Below are 23,656 nucleotides of genomic sequence, written 5' to 3'. Positions count from 1 at the left end.
AAGTCACTCTATTGTCCAGCAGCTCTATACGTCACTCTGTTGTCCAGCAGCTCTATAAGTCACTCTGTTGACCAGCAGCTCGATAAGTCACTCTGTTGACCAGCAGCTCTATAAGTCACTCTGTTGTCCAGCAGCTCTATAAGTCACTTTGTTGACCAGCAGCTCTATAAGTCACTCTGTTGACCAGCAGCTCTATAAGTCACTTTGTTGACCAGCAGCTCTATAAGTCACTCTGTTGTCCAGCAGCTCTATAAGTCACTCTGTTGTCCAGCAGCTCTATAAGTCACTCTGTTGTCCAGCAGCTCTATAAGTCACTCTGTTGACCAGCAGCTCTATAAGTCACTCTGTTGTCCAGCAGCTCTATAAGTCACTTTGTTGACCAGCAGCTCTATAAGTCACTCTGTTGACCAGCAGCTCTATAAGTCACTTTGTTGACCAGCAGCTCTATAAGTCACTCTGTTGTCCAGCAGCTCTATAAGTCACTCTGTTGACCAGCAGCTCGATAAGTCACTTTGTTGACCAGCAGCTCGATAAGTCACTCTGTTGTCCAGCAGCTCTATAAGTCACTCTGTTGACCAGCAGCTCTATAAGTCACTCTGTTGACCAGCAGCTCTATAAGTCACTTTGTTGACCAGCAGCTCTATAAGTCACTCTGTTGTCCAGCAGCTCTATAAGTCACTCTGTTGACCAGCAGCTCTATAAGTCACTCTGTTGTCCAGCAGCTCTATAAGTCACTTTGTTGACCAGCAGCTCTATACGACACTCTGTTGTCCAGCAGCTCTATAAGTCGCTCTGTTTACCAGCAGCTCTATAAGTCACTCTGTTGACCAGCAGCTCTATAAGTCACTCTATTGTCCAGCAGCTCTGTAAGACACTCTGTTGACCAGCAGCTCTATAAGTCACTCTGTTGGTCAGTCAGCAGCTCTATAAGTCACACTGTTGGTCAGTCAGCAGCTCTATAAGTCACTCTGTTGGTCAGTCAGGAGCTCTATAAGTCACTCTGTTGGTCAGTCAGCAGCTCTATAAGTCACTCTGTTGGTCAGTCAGCAGCTCTATAAGTCACTCTGTTGGTCAGTCAGCAGCTCTATAAGTCACTCTGTTGGTCAGTCAGGAGCTCTATAAGTCACTCTGTTGGTCAGTCAGCAGCTTTATAAATCACTCTGTTGGTCAGTCAGCAGCTCTATAAGTCACTCTGTTGTTCGACCAGCAGCTCTAATAAGTCACTCTGTTGTTTGACCAGCAGCTCTATAAATCACTCTGTTGGTCAGTCAGCAGCTGTAATAAGTCACTCTGTTGTTCGACCAGCAGCTCTAATAAGTCACTCTGTTGGTCAGTCAGCAGCTCTATAAGTCACTCTGTTGACCAGCAGCTCTATAAGTCACTCTGTTGTTCAGTCAGCAGCTCTATAAGTCACTCTGTTGTTCAGTCAGCAGCTCTATAAGTCACTCTGTTGGTCAGTCAGCAGCTGTAATAAGTCACTCTGTTGTTCGACCAGCAGCTCTAATAAGTCACTCTGTTGGTCAGTCAGCAGCTCTATAAGTCACTCTGTTGACCAGCAGCTCTATAAGTCACTCTGTTGGTCAGTCAGCAGCTCTATAAGTCACTCTGTTGACCAGCAGCTCTATAAGTCACTCTGTTGACCAGCAGCTCTATAAGTCACTCTGTTGTTCAGTCAGCAGCTCTATAAGTCACTCTGTTGACCAGCAGCTCTATAAGTCACTCTGTTGACCAGCAGCTCTATAAATCACTCTGTTGACCAGCAGCTCTATAAGTCACTCTGTTGACCAGCAGCTCTATAAGTCACTCTGTTGTTCAGTCAGCATCTCTATAAGTCACTCTGTTGTTCAGTCAGCAGCTCTATAAGTCACTCTGTTGTTCAGTCAGCATCTCTATAAGTCACTCTGTTGACCAGCAGCTCTATAAGTCACTCTGTTGACCAGCAGCTCTATAAGTCACTCTGTTGGTCAGTCAGCAGCTCTATAAGTCACTCTGTTGGTCAGTCAGCAGCTCTATAAGTCACTCTGTTGGTCAGTCCACAAAACGTTAACCACCCTTTAGCGGAGGGTGAGATTTGGCATGGAGGGCAAGTGTGTGTGTCTAAAGGTGTGTGTGTTCATGCCTATTGGCTAAAATGGGGGCGCTAAGGGGCATATTTCAAAATGCAGGGTGGCAGGGTAGAGTGGGCTGCCCCTGCCATCCTGCATGTTGGTATGTGGTCACAGCTATTCACGCTTGTGATTATTTACCTCTCCTGTGGGGACATGGCTCTGGAGCAATTATTCTGTTGTTGGTGGTTCTACAGCTGGGTCATCTGCCCTGAGGGTCCTCCGTCTTGGTAGTCCCCTCCCTGACACCAAACGTTTCCCAACAATGGCTCTCTGTAGGTCAGGGATGTAAGTGTAGGTTTTGGCGCTCTTAATGTTGTGCAGGCTATACCTCCTTGACTTCTTGTTGTAGACCTTCTTGTACCTGGGGAGAAACAGGTGTAAAGACCAAAATCACATCACCACATCAGGCAAAGCCACCTTCACAGCACAATACTGACAGTTAACTAATAGTTAATGACAACAACAGATAGACAAAGCATTTGCACTAGGGTTGAGCGATGTCAGCCAAATAACCATCACGATGGTTCCACAAGTGTTTTCGCTCCACCTCCTGCCCTGACCACCGCCATCGTCATGACTCCTGATTGAAGAATTCCCTATGGGGGATTTCCTATCCTATTCTTCACTGACGACGCCCTCTCATCATCTCAGGAGAGCGTCATCATATCATGGAGTCATACGCCAAAATTAATTTGTTGTATCATTAAAGCTTGTTAAACTTTCTACTAGTCTCTCAATATTGAAATTGTCTTATATGGCTATTATTGGGGGGGGGGGGGGGGGGGTTCATTAATGATTTATGAAGTCGTTGCGGTGCTGTTTGGCTGCCCGGCACCGCAATACACAATACAGCCAACTTCTGCTATATTCTCCCCTCCCCTCCCCCCTCCTCTCCGACCACTCTGAACTGCGGTGTTGGTTTAATTCCACCCTCGTGTCGCGGGTGAGTGCAGTTGGCCTTTTTATTATTAAATCTGTACAATTTTAATTTTAGAACAGTTAATTAATCACGATGGTCTGATGTAGAAGGCTCAGAGGTCGATGGGTGTCGGAACAATCATGATGGTCGATGCCATCGTCCATCGCGCCAACCCTAATTTGCACACAAACTATGGAACTCTGGAATAACATGGCATGACATACATTCTGTTGCCTTGTTTGTCCATCATTGGTGGTCTGTCGTGGTGGTGGTTGTGATCTAATGCAGCAACCAAAGTTCTGGTTTCATCATCCGATGGATGAGAGGGAGAGGTCTCCGGGTCACATGTTTTCCTAGGTAAAAAAAAAAAAAGTATTTGATGAGAGAAGTTAATCTATTCAAATGTAATATAAATATATATATATATATATATATAGAGAGAGACAGACAGACAGATAGAGATACATACATTCACAGTATATTACATTGCATTCTGGATTATGAGAACATGTCCTTTACAAGGCAGATAATGGCTGACCTGTTCTCCTGCCAGAACTCCTTGATCGTGTCAACACAGTAGCAATCTTGCACAGCAAAGAAAGTGGTATCAACCACAATGCCCATGTTCATGAATTTGAACAAAAGTGTAATGTTATGCAGACTGTTTTCAGAGAGGAGTATATTTGTGGCCAGCATGAAATCCCCTGCCTGCATGCCAAACTTGAAAACGGGCTGAGAGTTCCACTTCCAAAGGCTGTGACCTCGCGAACACACCTGTGAAGGACAGTAAAACATACAGTGAATGTGAAATGATGCATAAATAGTGCCAACACCACACAATGTACAGTCTATGCCACAACACCACACAATGTACAGTCTATGCCACAACAACACCACACAATGTACAGTCTATGCCACATCAACACCACACAATGTACAGTCTATGCCACAACACCACCACACAATGTACAGTCTATGCCACAACACCACACAATGTACAGTCTATGCCACAACAACACCACACAATGTACAGTCTATGCCACATCAACACCACACAATGTACAGTCTATGCCACAACAACACCACACAATGTACAGTCTATGCCACAACACCACACAATGTACAGTCTATGCCACAACACCACACAATGTACAGTCTATGCCACAACACCACACAATGTACAGTCTATGCCACAACAACACCACACAATGTACAGTCTATGCCACAACACCACACAATGTACAGTCTATGCCACAACAACACACAATGTACAGTCTATGCCACAACACCACACAATGTACAGTCTATGCCACAACAACACCACACAATGTACAGTCTATGCCACAACACCACACAATGTACAGTCTATGCCACAACAACACCACACAATGTACAGTCTATGCCACAACACCACACAATGTACAGTCTATGCCACAACAACACCACACAATGTACAGTCTATGCCACAACACCACACAATGTACAGTCTATGCCACAACACCACACAATGTACAGTCTATGCCACAACACCACCACACAATGTACAGTCTATGCCACAACACCACACAATGTACAGTCTATGCCACAACACCACACAATGTACAGTCTATGCCACAACACCACACAATGTACAGTCTATGCCACAACAACACCACACAATGTACAGTCTATGCCATAACACCACACAATGTACAGTCTATGCCACAACAACACCACACAATGTACAGTCTATGCCACAACACCACACAATGTACAGTCTATGCCACAACAACACCACACAATGTACAGTCTATGCCACAACACCACCACACAATGTACAGTCTATGCCACATCAACACCACACAATGGACAGTCTATGCCACAACAACACCACACAATGTACAGTCTATGCCACAACACCACACAATGTACAGTCTATGCCACATCAACACCACACAATGTACAGTCTATGCCACATCAACACCACACAATGTACAGTCTATGCCACATCAACACCACACAATGTACAGTCTATGCCACAACAACACCACACAATGTACAGTCTATGCCACAACAACACCACACAATGTACAGTCTATGCCACATCAACACCACACAATGTACAGTCTATGCCACATCAACACCACACAATGTACAGTCTATGCCACATCAACACCACACAATGTAGTCTATGCCACATCAACACCACACAATGTACAGTCTATGCCACAACAACACCACACAATGTACAGTCTATGCCACATCAACACCACACAATGTACAGTCTATGCCACATCAACACCACACAATGTACAGTCTATGCCACAACAACACCACACAATGTACAGGCTATGCCACAACAACACCACACAATGTACAGTCTATGCCACATCAACACCACACAATGTACAGTCTATGCCACATCAACACCACACAATGTACAGTCTATGCCACATCAACACCACACAATGTACAGTCTATGCCACAACACCACCACACAATGTACAGTCTATGCCACAACAACACCACACAATGTACAGTCTATGCCACAACAACACCACACAATGTGCAGTCTATGCCACATCAACACCACACAATGTACAGTCTATGCCACAACACCACCACACAATGTACAGTCTATGCCACAACACCACCACACAATGTACAGTCTATGCCACAACAACACCACACAATGTACAGTCTATGCCACAACAACACCACACAATGTGCAGTCTATGCCACATCAACACCACACAATGTACAGTCTATGCCACATCAACACCACACAATGTACAGTCTATGCCACATCAACACCACACTATGTACAGTCTATGCCACAACAACACCACACAATGTACAGTCTATGCCACATCAACACCACACAATGTACAGTCTATGCCACAACAACACCACACAATGTACAGTCTATGCCACATCAACACCACACAATGTACAGTCTATGCCACAACACCACACAATGTACAGTCTATGCCACAACACCACACAATGTACAGTCTATGCCACATCAACACCACACAATGTACAGTCTATGCCACATCAACACCACACAATGTACAGTCTATGCCACATCAACACCACACAATGTACAGTCTATGCCACAACACCACCACACAATGTACAGTCTATGCCACAACACCACCACACAATGTACAGTCTATGCCACAACACCACCACACAATGTACAGTCTATGCCACAACACCACCACACAATGTGCAGTCTATGCCACATCAACACCACACAATGTACAGTCTATGCCACAACACCACCACACAATGTACAGTCTATGCCACAACACCACCACACAATGTGCAGTCTATGCCACATCAACACCACACAATGTACAGTCTATGCCACAACAACACCACACAATGTACAGTCTATGCCACAACAACACCACACAATGTGCAGTCTATGCCACATCAACACCACACAATGTACAGTCTATGCCACATCAACACCACACAATGTACAGTCTATGCCACATCAACACCACACAATGGACAGTCTATGCCACAACAACACCACACAATGTACAGTCTATGCCACATCAACACCACACAATGTACAGTCTATGCCACAACAACACCACACAATGTACAGTCTATGCCACATCAACACCACACAATGTACAGTCTATGCCACAACAACACCACACAATGTACAGTCTATGCCACATCAACACCACACAATGTACAGTCTATGCCACATCAACACCACACAATGTACAGTCTATGCCACAACAACACCACACAATGTACAGTCTATGCCACATCAACACCACACAATGTACAGTCTATGCCACAACAACACCACACAATGTACAGTCTATGCCACATCAACACCACACAATGTACAGTCTATGCCACAACAACACCACACAATGTACAGTCTATGCCACATCAACACCACACAATGTACAGTCTATGCCACATCAAATGAAGTGGGCAGAGTATGTAAGATAAACATGCTTTTAATGGTTTAAAGGAGAATTTAGTTTTCCCCCCCCCAAATGTACTTGGCCAATTCTCCCTGCTGTCCCGGTCATTGTGCCACCCCCTCTGCCCATCTGGGGAGAGATGTAGTAGACACACATGCTTCCTCTGATACATGTGCAGTCGCCAGCAGCTTATTTTCACATGCACGTCCTGTAAAGAGCTTATTTCTGCCACGCACAGGCTCATATCGTTATTATAGATACAGAGAGAAATGGAAGCGCTTCTATTTACCTCCACCTGCCTGGGTCTGTCTAACCGTGAGAGTCTCGTGAGAGTTGCATTGCTGCAGGAAAAGTCAGCTGTAGTGGGGCAAGCCGGGAGCTGCCATGTGTCGCTTAGAGTAACAGAAAGTGTAGCTGAAAGATTTTGGAAGTTATGGCTGAATATTGTATAGTGCTGATTTCGAGAATATGGATGAGACATTTGAATTCGATGGCTGCACGTTTTTATTTGAGTCGGAGTAACGTTATGTGGATACAAACGGAAGAGCCAGGCATGGAGAGACAGGCAGAGAGAGGGAGGGACACGCTGCTGCAAGGTAATACAAGGGTTCATTTTCTCTAATAACAATCTGAGTCTGTGTCCGTTGCAAAAATAAGCTTGTTTAGTTTAGCATGCGCGCAATTTCAAAAATGTCTGCTCACATTAGTTAAACACAAACGATTACAAAAGGAGGGTCCAGGTTGAAAAATACCCAAATTCTCCTTTAGCAAGTTATTAGAAGCACTGGAAAAACACAATAAAACTTCAGTGCAACATGGTTACTAGGGCTGAGTATCGGTACTCGATACCGAAATAACCCAGTACCAAGTAGTATTCCAGTCAAACAATACCTGCATTCCATCCTTTTGTACACAGAAGACTCCCTCCCGCACACTGACTTCACTTGAGCAAGACTTTTATTATAAACACACAATGTTTCGGTCAAGCGACCTTCATCTGGTATATCATAAGCCAAGGTCGCTTGACCGAAACATGTATTTTATAAAGTCTTGCTCAAGTGAAATCAGTGTGTGGGAGTCTTCTGCCTCTATGACTTGGGGTTCCTCCTACGCACCTGACGCACACGGTAGTGCAGAGATTACTTCTCATTGGCGCCATGTACACAGGTCTAGGGGGAAAAAACACTTTGTATAGTTTTGTTCACAGCCAATCACCGCAAGACTAATGCCTACCCCACACTACAGGATTTTCAAATCCTTGAAGATTATAAAAATCTTGAGAGCCCACACACTACAGGACAGAGAGAGCCGATTTTTTAACATTTCAATCTTGGGACACACACACAATCGCGTCTGTTCAAACGCAACCCCACACACTAGAAGATTATGCCGAAGATTCACCTTGGAAGCAGGGCTCGACATTAACTTTTAAAATGCCTATTCAGTGTGCGCACCGGGTGTAGTACGGTAGTAGTAATAATGATAATAATAATAATAATAATAATAATAATAATAATAATAATACATTTGTGTCATTTCGTTTTCTAAACAAATCTTATTTTTTGTTTTTATAATGCATTTGCACTGAAAGGATTTGTTTAACTAATATTTGCGCGGACAGCCGCGTCCATTCGGGGTGTAGGCCTACTGTGCACGGCCAGGCGAAAACCGTCTGTAGGTGCCTTGTGGAGGGGCGCGTCTGCTGATTAATTTTGACTCACTTTTCCGTGCGGACATTCGCCGATGCGGGAAGCATATGAGACCTAAGCGCTTGTTGTAGGCTACATGCTTTGCAGTATAGCATTAGTTTTCCGTCCCGTTCAAAGACGCACGGGTATTTCACCTCGATGACAATTTCCTCGTTTCTGTGCGGGGCTGCGGGCGGACGCGGACCAGATTATTTTGCGAAAAACTAATGGAAACGCAGCTACTACTGGCTCTCTGCTCAAGATGCAATCGCCTGTCGGGTTGTAAATATCTAACATGTTAGATATGCCCGATTCACAATCGTTTGAACCCCACACACTACAGGATCATTTGGGAAGATTATCTGCCCGACGCGCTTCAAATCGGGAGCACCCCCGAGAAAATCGGGAGGGGGGAATCTTGGCCATAATCTTGCAAATTATCCTGTAGTGTGGGGTAGGCATTATTCGATTTAATGTGACGTGTGATAAAGTATCGAATAAAGTACTATTGGTGATCGGTATCACTTTAATGGTACTGGTATTGGTACTGTTATCGTATTTTTTAAACGATACCCAGCCCTAGTTGTTCCATAAGAGCTTCCTCACCCATTCAATAATGGTTCCAGTTCCCCGTGACTTAATGACGACATCAAAGGGTTGAACAGCGTCACATTCAACTCCGAGGACAGGGTCACTGTAGAAGCACTTTGTGGCTGGGAATTTGAGAAAGCTTGTAAGTTGCCTGAGGCTCTTCTCGTATGCTATGGAAGCTTTCTCATCAACAATGTCATCTTCACGTAACACCTGCAGGCAATCTGGAACAGATAAGATGTCAGGCATCGGGGGTTCTTCATTCTCTCTGAGATCGGGCGCCGTTTCTCCAACGCCTGCTGTTGGGAGTGTTTCAACTGGAGAAGGTATCTTTAGGGCACCGCCAGTTCTGTGTTGAGAAACACAATATAGTGTCATAGGAAGGAAGTACAACAGTCGTCCATCAATCTCACATAGCTTTTAAAGCCCTTACACACAGTCGATTTTCAGCCGTCGGCAACGTGTGGGCTGTCGTGAGCATCTGTCGCCCTAGTCTTTGCGGTGTGTCCCGCACCGTTGGGTGTAGTAATGGCTTTTTTGGACGATTCTACTTCTTGATTTGGCATCGGGCCAACATCTGGCAGTCAGTGAGAGAAATCACTCCGATTGGCTGGTAACGAAAGCAGTGCACACAAAAATTCTTCTCATTTTTCAACTCTCATTCACACCTATCTCGTTTGGAGCAGTTGTTCCGAAACAGAGAGCATTTTCCCCCTCGGTGCGGTTCGTTTGGGGGAGTGTGAACACAGCAATCGCACTCAGATGCGGGACAAAACAAGCGGACCGAGATCGCCAAGAAAGGGTGGTCTCGGTCCGCTTTAAACAAACTCTGGTGCGGTTCGTTTGTGGTGAGAACGTGATCCGACCTCGATCCGACACAACTGCAGGAAACAGTGCGCATTTTGATAAAACAGCTGCAGTAGTCAGCTGCGCTGTGCTAATGGCCTGAAGAATGAGCATTTTTATCGTTTAAAAACATCTTCATTCAGATCCTACCCTGCTAGCCGGGCGCTCCTAAATTCAGATCATGTTTTGGCGACTTGTGAAATCATCACATCACATCACATCAGCAGTTCGAACTCGATCAACTTATCTGGTCTCCATTAAATAAATGAAAACAAGTCGTGGTAATCAGAGCCAGCCTTTTTTGTGATAAGATTGTCATGGTTCAATCAGACAATCAAACGGATTGCATGTCTTCCTCGAAATGTCCGTATAGATGATTATGAAATTATTTATTAATATTTTATTCCTGACAGGACAGGTGTTCATATGCGTAATCCTCTGAAGTCTCCGTGATCGTAATAACAGAAGTTGCAAGGGTCTTTGATCTTCTAACTCCAAATTCCCGATAGATAGATAGAGATAAATAAGATAAATACATACTTACATAGGCTACATAAATAAATAAACAAATAAATCTCTCTCTCTCTCTCTCTCTCTATTCTCTCTCTCTCGGGGCACGCCCGACGTAGCCTACAATGTAGGTCTAACAAAACGCATTCTTATAATCATATAGAAAAATCTCCGGGAATTATGTTTTCCATCCCATCGGAATAAAGCAAACGACCCAGAGGTGTGAATACACCCTTAATCTCATCTGAGAAATTCTAAAACAGCAATATTTTCATGATGACGTGCCTTTGCGAAAGCCCCTTGAGCTTGCCTCTTTTCTTCTTCAAGCAACAGACCAGGCAAGGGCTGATAACGCCAGTGCCATTTGCAACTTTTTATCAGATACATTCTAGATTAGAAGTAGCTATCAGGGATGCAAAGTCATGGAGTGAAAAAGGTGACATACCAGGACAGACATAAAACCACTCATAAATCCTCCTATTTTGGGATGAAAAAGGTGACTGTCACCGAAAGGTGACTAGTTTGCATCCCTGAGCTATTAGGGCTGTGCCGATTCACTTATCTCCCGATTCGATACTATCACGATACTTTGGTGCCGATTCGATATATATTGCGATTCACGATTATTGCGATTCTACGATTATTGCGATTCGATATTACGATTTATTGCGATTTTTGTTTATTTTTTTCTTTTATTTTTTCAGTTTGTTTGCTTTTTTACACTAGATTAGAACATGGGAAAAGTTGAATCATACACTAGAGACTGTATATTATATATCATGAGTAGGGCTGGGCGATATAGTTAAAAACAGGGGCGGACTGGGATCATAATTCAGGCCGGGCATTAGATACCAAGCAGGCCAGGCCGATATGGGCCAACGCGCGTGAAATTTGGGCCGTTTGAAGCCAGATTTGGGCCGTTTGAAGTCCAATTTTACAATGAGATGCACCCACTTTAACCCTGAAGTGTAATTATTACTTCAGACTAACTAATAAAGTAATAAAACCACTAGTAAACCAGTAGGCGGCGCCTAGCCTGCTGTTCAGTGAGTGGCCTGACTGCAAGCACCAAAAAAAAAAAAAAAAAAAAATTTAATTTGCGATTATCGATTCTGGAATAAAAGATCGATCCAAAAAATCGTGACATTAAAAATCGCGATACTTAGGTGAATCGATTTTTTCTCCCACCCCTATGAGCTATATTACAAAAGCGTTGAAGTGGTGAGGTAGAGTGGTGTGTACATGGTCTCACGCGTGACGCAGGCACAGAAAGTTTAAGTTTAAGTGGTGAGGTAGAGTGGTGTGTACAGAAAGTACGTGCTAGTTTAAGTGGTGAGGTAGAGTGGTGTGTACAGAAAGTACGTGCTAGTTTAAGTGGTGAGGTAGAGTGGTGTGTACAGAAAGTATGTGCTAGTTTAAGTGGTGAGGTAGAGTGGTGTGTACAGAAAGTACGTGCTAGTTTAAGTGGTGAGGTAGAGTGGTGTGTACATGGTTTAAGTGGTGAGGTAGAGTGGTGTGTACAGAAAGTACGTGCTAGTTGACCGTCGGCTGGTGTGTTCAAGTGCAACTTCTTGCTCCTGACAAAGGCGATGTGAGGCGACACAACAGTCAGCCTTCGTTGACACTAGTCCTTTCTAGTTATACTGGTGTGTCAGCTCCTTTATAAACGTTACACATGAAAGATGAAGTTTTAGGCAGAACACTACTGTAAGCTATCAGGATCCCCTCTCCCACTCAGTTTACCCAACATGATTAAAGCCATGGCAAGGAAAAAGATCAATTAAAATGTTATCTCTTCACCAATCTGGGAACCCAGAGTCTATTTTTATTGGAAAAAAGACTCTAGGACAACCCTACCTTTTCTCCCAGCTTCCTGTACAGCGCGCCTCTCCTACCACCGTCACTTCCCTTTCCGTGTCCGTGCTCCACTGTTTACAGTCTAAATAGCAACTTGCGCCGTGACTTTAGAGTAATTTCCCACTGTTGTTGTAAGACTAGTTGACGTCTTCTATGCAGTTTTAACGTTATTAGTAAATAGCCGAAATGGATGCAGAAAAGGAAGTGACGGTGGCTTTTCCGTCACTTCCGCTTTCCTTTTCCACGTCCATTTCGGCCCAGGAAGCTGGGAAAAAAGGTAGGGCTGTCCCAGAGTCTATTATCCAATAAAAATAGACTCTGGGTTCCCAGATTGTCTCTTCACCTACTACTCCTCAATGTAATATCATTATTTTCAGACAAAACATACCGCACACTTTGAGGGGGAACATATTCTTCATCAGAGCTGTTTATAAGGGGAACATAGACTTCTTCAACAGAGCTGTCTGTGTCTTCCTCTGGGCTTGACAGATCCTCCTCATCAGAAGTGTCTCCGTCATCAGGCACCTCCCACTCGATACTAAAAAATAAAACAAAAACATATGTCATACATTTGTTGAAATATTCAATATGGAATGAACATAATCTTTACTATAAATTTGTGGCCTCTGTCTGTCTGTACTCTGTCTGTTATCTGTTATCTCACAGCTATGCCAGTGATGTCACAGCTATGCCAATGATTTCATCAGTGATGATGACTATTTTGGGACCCGCCATGTGGCGGGTACACCCCTGAGCGTCACACTCCAAATGTAAAATCTAGTCGCCATTGGCGCTTGGTGGGTGTTAATTTCGGGCCTGACATTATGTATGTCTCCTTCGCGTATCTCCAGAAACGTTGTTTGGATCGACTTCAAACTTGGGGAGTGCGTTTAGGAGGACCTGACCGAGTGCAGCGCAAGATTCTTTTTAAATAAATGCGCCCACGGGGGGAGCTACAGCGATATTTTACATTTTAATTGTGACATCATCAGTGATGTCAAGGGGGAGGGGAACGGGCACTGTGTAACGGTACTGCACCATTCGGGGGGGGGGGGGGCTGGCAGTGAAGAGTGGGAGAGCATGATGTATGAATGGGGGGAAGGGGAACGGGTAGATGTACCCATGGGGGTAACATTTCTCAGTCATTGCCACAATACCTATAGCCTATTGTTTCTAAGATAAGTCAATCATTTCTATAATAATAATAATTCAGGCACCACTAATGGCCTGATTGTTGATGCAGGAGGTCTGATTTATGATCCGATGTGTGTTATTCCTATTCCCACATTACTGTACCATATGGTGACAATATGGAAACATATTACTCCACTGGTATAATGTTAGACACTAGGCTGGCAGAAAAAAATACGTTATGCATGTATCTTTAACACTGTGTGTGTGTGTGTGTGTGTGTGTGTGTGTGTGTGTGTGTGTCTCTCTCTCTGCATGTGTTTGTGTGTGCCTGCTCAGGGAAAGAGACGAGCAGGTCTAATACACACAGACTGTAAAAGTTTAGACTAGGCTTCGCTTGGGCGGTATTAAGGTATTACCATATACCGGGGTATTTAGAAATACCAATGGTATTTTTGTTCAGCCAAAATAGGTGCAAGTGTCCTTGCCTGTGCTGGGCTTAGCCTAAATTATTTTTATTCATTTATTTAGTTTTTATTCGACATTTGTAGGCTACCGTACTTTTTTTTACCTTATTAATAGGCAGGCATCTACGCGTTACAAGCAACACTATATTGTTTGTGAGACTACTTTTAACTGAGCTTGCCCATAATGGTGTCCATTCCGTTTAATTGTCATTCTCCATTGAGGACATTTGTGAACAACATTGATCATGTAAATAAAGTTTTCTGAAACGCAGAAGTAGAATAGAATCTGTTTCAATTCTGTCCCCGAAGTGATGTCACTCAACTGGAAGTGATGTCACGTGAGCAATTGTGCATTGTGACATCACTGATGATGTCATAGGCATTGTGACATCATCAGTGATGTCATAAGAGCAATTGTGATGTCATCAGTGATGCAAAGTTGTGACATCATCAGTGATGTCATAAGAGCATGTGAGCCCGCACAGCGGTCGAGCTGCAGACCCCCTTCCCCCCCTTCTATCTTGTAAGGGGTCCTTGGCTGAAAGAAAGTTTGAGAACCTCTGCCCTAAGTGCACTCCCCAAGTTTGAAGTCGATCCGACAAACGCTTCTCGTGATACGCGAAGGACAGACATACAGTACATACATTTGGAATACGGTAAGTCCAAATTGCATGAAATGCAGCACCGCACTCCATCGGAGTCCGAGCAGCGCACTCCCCAAGTTTGAAGTCAATCGGACAAATCTTTCTCGATATAAACAGCTTTTTGTGTTGCCAGTAGGTGGCGCAGGAAATTGCAAGATTTGCAAGAAATTCAGCGCCGTACTACTTCAAGTTCCTTCAAGTCAATCGGATGAACGGTTCTCAAGATAAACCACGTTTTGTGTTGCCAGTAGGTGGCGCTGTGCCGAATTGCACAAAATCCGCTGCTTTATGTCAGGTTCCCAGCAGAATTGCAGCAGAAGGGCACTGCACTGCACAATAGGGCACACTCCCAAAGTTTGAAGTCGATCTGACCAACGGTTCTCGATGGCATGCAGCAGATGATGCTCATCCATAAGCAGTTGTGGAAATAGCCAGGTTTTACTCTGGGAACCCTACTTACACAGGATGGGGGTTCCCGGAAGTGGTGTGGCCCTAGAGCACGGATACTCAACTTGCTTTACCTGGGGGCCCCTTTTGCAAAATAACAGGAGGCAAGGGGCCAGTCAATAAACATTAATATTAATTTTTCTGTAGCAGATTGTAGGATTTTGGGGTGTCAGCCGGAGTTTAGTCTCACATTTCTTTGCATAGTTTATACATATACTGTAAGTGCCTGGGTGGCAAGCAGACAGCCATATTTGACAATTTAGCTGGAGCTCAGTCAAATTATATTTAACCTTGGTTTTCATTGTGAATTAGGAAATTGTCGGGGGGCCACTCTGCACCCTATCGCGGGCCGCATCTGGCCCCCGGGCCGCAAGTTGAGTATCACTGCCCTAGAGGATATTATTTCCGAATGCGTGACTCATTATAGCCTACCATTATAGCCACATAAAAATCTCTTAGAAATCTCACTTAACTAAGATCACTGAGCTCTACTGATTATTTCCCCTTCACATGAATATTAATGCTGCTTATTCAGCTTACAAATACACCATTCTCATACTGGCCGGCCCCCCTCATTTTGTAAGCTGAATAAGCAGCATTAATATTCAAGTCGGTCATGAATAAAATCAAGGGTAAAAATCAGTAGAGCTCCGTGATCTTAGTTAAGTGAGATTTTTAAGAGATTTTTACGTGGCTATAATGGTAGGCTATGAGTCACGCATTCAGAAATAATATCCTCTAGGGCAGTGGTTCTCAAATGGGGGTCTTGGCACTTTGCCAGGGGGTCCGTGACAAGCTGAGCCCAAAACAAGCTGAGCCCAAAATCACAAATCAGAATGAGGGGGTCCCCGGTATATTTTCCCAGGAGCACAGTCCCCAAGTTTGAAGTCAATCGGATGAATGATTCTCAAGATAAACAATTTTTTGTGTTGCCAGTAGGTGGCGTTGTGCAAATTGCACACAATTTGGCACTGCTCTATGTCAGGTTCCCAGCAGCACACTTACCAAGTTTGAAGTCGATCAGATGAATGGCTATCGAGATAAACCGCTTTTTGTGTTGCCAGTAGGTGGCGCTATGCCAAATTGCACATAATTCAGCTCCCTGCACCTCCTTGAGTCCCCCTAAGCGCACTCCTCGAGTTTGAAGTCGATCAGAAAAACGGTTCTCAAGATAAACCACTTTTTGTGTGGCCAATAGGTGACGCTGTGCCAAATTGCACGAAATTCGGCACTGCACTGTATCGAGTTCCCTTCAGCACACTCCCCAAAGTTGAAGTCGATCTGACGAATGGTTCTTGAGATAAACCACATTTTCTATGTTGCCAGTAGGTGGCGCTATGCCGAATTGCACAAAAACAGGGCACTGCACTGCACAGTAGGGCACACTCCCAAAGTTTGAAGTTGATCGGACCAACGGTTCTCGATGGCATGCAGCAGATGATGCTCATCCATAAGCAGTGGTGGAAATGGCCAGGTTTTACTCTGGGAACCCTACTTACGGCTCGTGCACACCATGAAATGCTCGCCGGCATGCCTCCTGTGAAAGCCTCTGACGCTGCATCTTGATAGGCTGTCTTGCACTATTTCTGCGTCTGATTGGTCCATTTCAACCTCGCGCCCCCTGCCGCTGGAACCGCCCAGCGTTTCGCTGTCGCAGACTAGAGGCGGTGGGCGGTTCCCCGAAGTGGTGTTGCCCTAGAGCAGAGGTTCTCAATGTTGGGTCAGGGATGTTATGGTACATCTCAAATAGGAGAAACAAATACGCCATACGTGGTTCGGCTCAGAAATATCTTAAGAGTGTGGGGTCCTTTTCTGGATTACTTCGATCAAAAATACCTCTCTCCTGCCAATACTGCCTAATTGAGATTCAGAGATTCAAGTGTTGGCTTTTGATTTGTCTAGGGTTTGACACTGTACTGTGTATTGTGGATGTTATAGTATAGTATCTGTCGTGTCGAGATAGCAAAGCTCTTGACAGTGGTTGCCAGAGAACATATCCTCAGCACTTAGCGTATCCCCTGCAAACTGTATTGTAATTGTTTTGTAGAAATTATTTTTAGTCTTAATTGTCTGTGTCTCTTGTATTTTTTGTATTATTATTATTATGATGATTATGATTATTTATTTTTTGGTGCTTCATGCCTTGCTTTTCCTTATGTCTCTGTATATATGTAGTATGTTTTGAACTGAAAAACCCAATAAACAAATTTTAATAATAAAGTAAAATGGTGAGATGTATGTATGTATGTATGTATGTATGGTATGTATTTATGTATGAGTAATTCAAACAATAATGTATTTCCAAAGAACTAGAAAGCCCTAATAAATAAATCCTGCTTTACTCATCATAGCTTATTAAGATTTTTTTGTTTTACCCTTCCTGCTTGATCTCCACTTTGATCTCGTCCGTTTGCTCTTTCTTTTCGTGAGCACAAACTTCAGGACTGTGGAAGATGTCATCATCCCTGAAAGTACAGACAGATTTGTAGGTACATTAATGAACATAACAAGAAAACACTATTGCCATAAAATAAATATACAATAAAAATCTTGAATCTTCAGCCTGATATTCTTCTTCCTATGTGTGAAACTGTGTCCTGTACTCCCTCCTCATGCGACATCACAACCTTAAAGCAGCTACTGGGAACTTTCACTTGAGTTAGGGTTAGTTTTGATGCACTATTGACCTTGGCGGAGTGCACTTCTAGTTAGGCCTGCACGATATGAGGAAAATCTGCGATGTGCGATAACATTGTTCAATATAGCGATGACGATACGACTTGCGATAAATAAACAAATATTAAAGTATGCATATTACAGTAGCTATACAGTTCCTATGTCTTTCTGCTTTAATAATGCTAACATAGGCCCCAAACACAGCCTATGCCCACTGAATAAAGAAATGAAATACACACTGACTCTAGCGGAAACTATACACACAGCGTGTTTGGGCTTTGGCAGAGGGGCGGAGCGCACTGTTGCAAGGGAAAGGTGTACGCTGGATTTACAACACAAGACAATGATCAGATGCTGAGTGGGAATGCATGATGCATGTAAATAAAACCACTTTTGTTATTCATTGCGTTTCAGGCAGTCTTTGCGATGTGTTTATTGTGCATGCTCATATTGCGATGACGATGAAAATACGATTAATTGTGCAGCCCTACTCCTAGTCATTATTTATTTTTACATTTTCTATTTTTACCTTTCTTGTTTGATCTCGACCTTGATGTTGTTCACTTCCTCTGGCTTTTCAGGAGCACAAACCCCAGCAGGACTGTGGAACATGTCATTCCTGCAAGTAGACACATTTGTAGGTCAATTAATGAACGTCATAAGAAATGACAATGTGCTGTGATTACAAAGAGTGCTCATGCAGCTGGGGGGAGGGGCCACGTAAATGCACTGTCAAGCGACCTGGGCACTTTCTCTCAAGCTGATACTGTGGGGAGGCGGAGAATGACTTGATAAACAAAACGTGTGCGCTGTTGTGAGGACCAAAATTAATTAATTCACGTAAACTTTTATCAAAATATTTGGACATATATGCTATTCACATCGGAAAAAAACACATTTAAAGGGTCTTGAATTTGAAATCGACTTAAGACTTTTTAATACTTGTCAAGGGTCTTGATTTTCCCTAAATTGATTTCCCAAATTAAATACTTTTCAAGCCCCCGTGGATACCCTGTTGTACAGTAAACATGTTTGATTTACAGAACACCCTGCAAAACTATCTCTCTCTCTCCCACACACACACACACACACACACACACACACACACACACACACACACACACACACACACACACACACACACACACGCGTGCGCGCACACACACACACACACACACACACAGATTTGGAAACAAAGACAGATGCACAGATACAAAGTCATACTGTAGATTGGCAGCGCTATAGGCCCTTTTCACAGTGGCCATTTTGTGTGGAAAAGGCAGGATAAACACAGGTGCAAGCAAAACAGTAATGAGGGTTTCCAAGGCGTATGACTCCATTGTAAGACGGCACTCCTCTCGTGGTGAGAGGGGGGCATCTGTATAGGCTAGGATAGAGAATCTGAGTGGAAACGCTGCCTAATTCGCAAAAACCTCCAAATATCGCAAAAAAGTTTTCACGCTTGAGGGAGGCGGAAAAGTCGGGTGTATCGATAAAAAGAAAATGCGAAACGTGCGGTGGAAACAGTTTAAGCGATATTCTGTTGTCTCTCCATTCAAAAACAACACAGTTTGCCTTGATCACTGCAAAACATGACATGCCGTGTGTAGCCTCCACACAATGGGGCTACACATGGTAAATCATGGTAAATACGCAGCACAATACCCGCCGTGGTAAACAGAAGAAGACTGGGATATTAACTTTAAGGCGATTCACTTCTAGACTTGAATGAAATTGTATTCACTTACTATCTGCTCCGTGGATTACCATTTTACAATTTCGGAGCCGAAATTGTAACATAGCAACGTTGGTTCACAAACGTTGCTATTTAAAAAAAAGAAATTTAGATCCGGTTGGGATTATAACGTTAATTTGCCGAGTCGCACCTGGTAATCCAGAAATGGCGTTATGGTACCTTTGTCTACTTGTAGATCATCAAGAAACTTTAAATTAATAACGTTAGATGTGTTTAACAGAGCTGTATTTATTTTATTTATTTTTTATTTTATTCGTTTATTTGGATGGGACAGTGCAAAATTAATGAACACAGAAACCACAGAAACAGATAGTAAAACCTGGAACATAGTAAAAGTGTAAAAATTGCCGGATTTAGCACGAGGCTAATTTCCATCCGTTGTCCCATAAAACATAAAAACACAAAAAACATAGAGCGTAAAACGTAGAACATAATAAAAACATACATAAAACATAGGTAGCAGCAGTACACTCTAAAACTACATAAAACATGAGTAGCAACAGAACACTCTAAAATACATGGCAGCAATTACACTTCGAAAAATAAAAATACATAATAATAATACACACAAAAAGAGAAGAAAAACATACTACCTGTGGACACATGACTGGTTTGTTTTCAGCCATTTTTTAAGTCCACCTTTAAAAGCGGCAAGGGTGGGGCTGTCCCTTATGGAGACGGGGAGACTATTCCATATTTGGCTGCCTTTTACCGATAGGACATTTTGACCAAACGTGGTCATTCTGCGATGGACCTTACAATCACCTCTGGTGTCTGATCTAGTGCCGAGTCCAGTGAGTCTATTTTTTTGGATGAATTCCTGTAGCGGAGGGGGAGCTAGTCCATGTAGGCATTTGAAGAAGAAACAGGCACTCTTTAAGACCTTGAGATTTTCAAAGCTCAGGAATTGATGTTGTTCCAGAATGTTACAGTGGTGGTATGACAAAGGTTTTCTAGCAAATGCCTTGATGGCTCTGTAATATAGCTGTTCAATAGGTTTTATGACAGTGGCACCTGCAAACGACCAGTTTGTGAAGCAGTATTCAGTGTGAAAGAAAATCATGCAGTGAAGATATTAGGGGTGGGGGAAAAAATCGATACACCACAGTATCGCGATATTTTGCCTGACGATATTGTATCGATATTTGGACGCCAAGTATCGATATTGCAAAAAAAAAAATTTTTTTTTTTTTTTTTTGGCAGGCCATGTCAGGCCACCGGGCTACTATCAACTTTAGTTCCAAGGCCAGCAGTAAACAAACGGTAGCATATTTTCATTTTGTTTTAACAGTAACAGTTTTGTCATAACAGTCATTTACAAATTCCCCAGTTACTGAATGGGCTGCACAAGATGTTTTGTGTAAGTGAAGTGAAGTTGCAAAAACTACATAAGTACAGTAGTCCACACACACATCCAGTTAAGGTGGACTGTAAGTAGACTGTAACAAACAGTTCAGTTTGTCAGGTGCATGCAACTATGACATGACTTTATGAAAGTTGTTGGTCTGTCTACTTGACAATGTTGATGCAATAAAATAGTTGAAGTCAGATGTACAGACTGAAAAATTGTTCTTATATAAACCAGATGTTGACAAAGTTTTCCTTTGGGGAGATCATTTGCAGTTGAAAAAGTAAGAAATAGCAATATATAAAAATATCGCAATATTCAATATATCGCAATATCGATATATCGCAATATCGAAAATATCGCAGTATCGCAATACTATCGTATCGTGACTCAAGTATCGTTTCAGTATCGTATCGTGGGCATCTCGTGATTCCCACCCCTAGAAGATATGTTTTAGCTGCATCAACTGTTAAGAAAGGCCGGGATTTGTCTAAAATTAACTAAATTAAAATTAATTGTGCTTTTCATTTTTTTGATGTGTTTCCTGAAGGAAAGGTTCAAGTCCAAAATGACTCCGAGGTACTTGAAATGGGAGACCAATTCCATCCCCCCCCCCAGAAACACATTGGACCTTGTGATACCAACTGGTCGTTTGCTGAACATCATGCATACAGTTTTTTTTGTATTTAGCAACAGGCATGTGTTTTGCAGCCAGTGTTGGACCTCTTCCAACACATTTGTGAGTTTACATGAAATCAGGTCGGTTGTTTTTCCCTGTACAAAAATGACCGCGTCGTCAGCGTACATCTGCACGCTGAAGTCAGGGCATATGTCCGGCAGGTCATTGATGTACAGGGAAAATAATAATGGCCCAAGGATCGATCCTTGTGGCACACCAACTGGGTTATCAAGAAAAGGGGACTTGACACCATCAACCATATCGGGTCTAGCAGCTGATCAGCAGCTCAGACAGCCTCAAACACGAGGTGATTGACAGCTCTATAATTCGCAAAATAGCAGTGGATGGAAACACGCATTGTTTCGCATTTTATTTTGCCGACTCTGAAAATTCGATTAAAAGTTGCGATACATTTGGATGGAAACCCAGCTATTGAGTCACACAATCTAGTTGCTGCAACTTGAGATGGTATTGGATATGCATCATGTGTGCTGATGCTCAAAACACTGTCGATCCAACCACTCGTTCAGGCGTTTCTGTGTATTGTGACAGCCACGCACTGCACAATGTGTTCCAGAATAACCCATTGTTAATAACGTCTGCTAACGTTAGTGTAGCTGATGTTAGCGATCGTTGTAAAAAAGTTTGGATATTTCGGCTGCTGCCTTCTGATGTGCTCGCTGCTGTGGACGCAATGTGGACTTAACCGGAAGCCGGAGACATATAAGGCTGCTATGGCGCCGCCCTAGGCCAGCACGGGGAAACTTGTCTATATGTACAGTACTTAGGATGAGCTGACGTCAACTGATGTCACAACTGACGTCACGGGCTGATCAGATACAGTATGGGAATATGGTGGCCTTCATGATTGAAATTCGGTCTCTGCAAACCACACTTCAACCATGAGAGACCAGTTGGTAAGATTTAACAAGCGGCTTAATTCAGCAAATGGCATGGCAACTACTTTGGCCTATGACCCCATTGTAAGATGGCGCTCCTCTCGTGGTGAGAGGGGGGCATCTGTATAGGCTAGGATAGAGAACCCCCCCCCCATGGGGGATTCTTCAGGAGTCAAGACTCATTGGTGGTGGACTGGGGAGGTGGGTGGGGCGAAACAACAGCTTCAGAGGAGACGAACAGCCGTGATGCTGCTGCTATGATCCAGCCTAGGAGGGAGGTGACGTAAAACCCTCGCTATATGTACAGTACTTAGGATGAGCTGACGTCATATCTGACATCACGGGCTGATCAGATATGAGAATATGGCGGCCTTCATGATTGAAATTCGGTCTCTGCAAACCACACTTCAACCATGAGAGACCAGCTGGTAAGATTTAACAAGCGGCTTTATTCAGCAAATGGCATGGCAACTACTTTTGCATATGACCCCATTGTAAGATGGCGCTCCTCTCGTGGTGGAAGGGGGGCATCTGTATAGGCTAGGATAGAGAAATTTGAAACCCTCATTATGGTTTTGCTTGCACCTGTGTTTATCCTGCCTCTTCAACACAAAATGGCCATTGTGAAAAGGGCCTATTGCAAGAAACACACACACACACACACACACACACACACACACACACACACACACACACACACTCTACCTTTGAGATTCAGTGCCATTGCTGGACAGTGATGGGGGAGGTAGCTGGGGGTCACCATGGGCCTTCATGGGGGCTGATGCCAAGAGACCCTTGGTGTATTTTTCATAACTGTAACAAAGAAGATTGGAAGTTGTAGGCAGTGTAGGAAATTCAAAAGTACAAAAAAGGCACACACATCCAGTGAGGGGTTAAAACCAGGTGCAGGACCGAGGTGCAAATAAGTAATACAAAAATAGAGTCCGCACACTGGCAGCTGCTCCCAAATATTTATTTGACCACAAAAATAATGTGACGTTTCGGGCAAAGCCCTTCCTCAGACATGAATATAGTGTAGGGACACACCCCTTAAGTACCCTCGCAGGGGTCACCTGACACATCATGTGATACATAAAATTAAACATACATTGCACTTGTTCACATAATCAAATGTCAACTGGCAATATCAAA

At 43.4% G+C, this 23,656-nt stretch overlaps 1 protein-coding gene across 1 annotated transcript; it reads right to left on the bottom strand.

Annotated features, from left to right (window-relative positions):
• Window positions 1-9,232: 9,232 nt before the first annotated feature.
• On the bottom strand, window positions 9,233-23,277 carry LOC310771342 (uncharacterized protein; the record flags this gene model as incomplete). Its single annotated transcript, XM_083631904.1, has 5 exons — window positions 9,233-9,593; window positions 12,846-12,995; window positions 17,522-17,611; window positions 18,352-18,441; window positions 23,210-23,277. 5 exons carry the CDS (start codon window positions 23,275-23,277, stop codon window positions 9,233-9,235), a joined length of 759 nt encoding a protein of 252 aa, XP_083488030.1.
• Between the last annotated feature and the right edge of the window lie 379 nt (window positions 23,278-23,656).

Source organism: Poromitra crassiceps (genome assembly GCF_964638095.1).
Source record: "Poromitra crassiceps genome assembly, chromosome: 2".
NCBI lineage: Eukaryota > Metazoa > Chordata > Actinopteri > Beryciformes > Melamphaidae > Poromitra > Poromitra crassiceps.
Note: the sequence above shows the minus strand (reverse complement) of the source record. Positions and strands in the feature narration are given on the sequence as shown.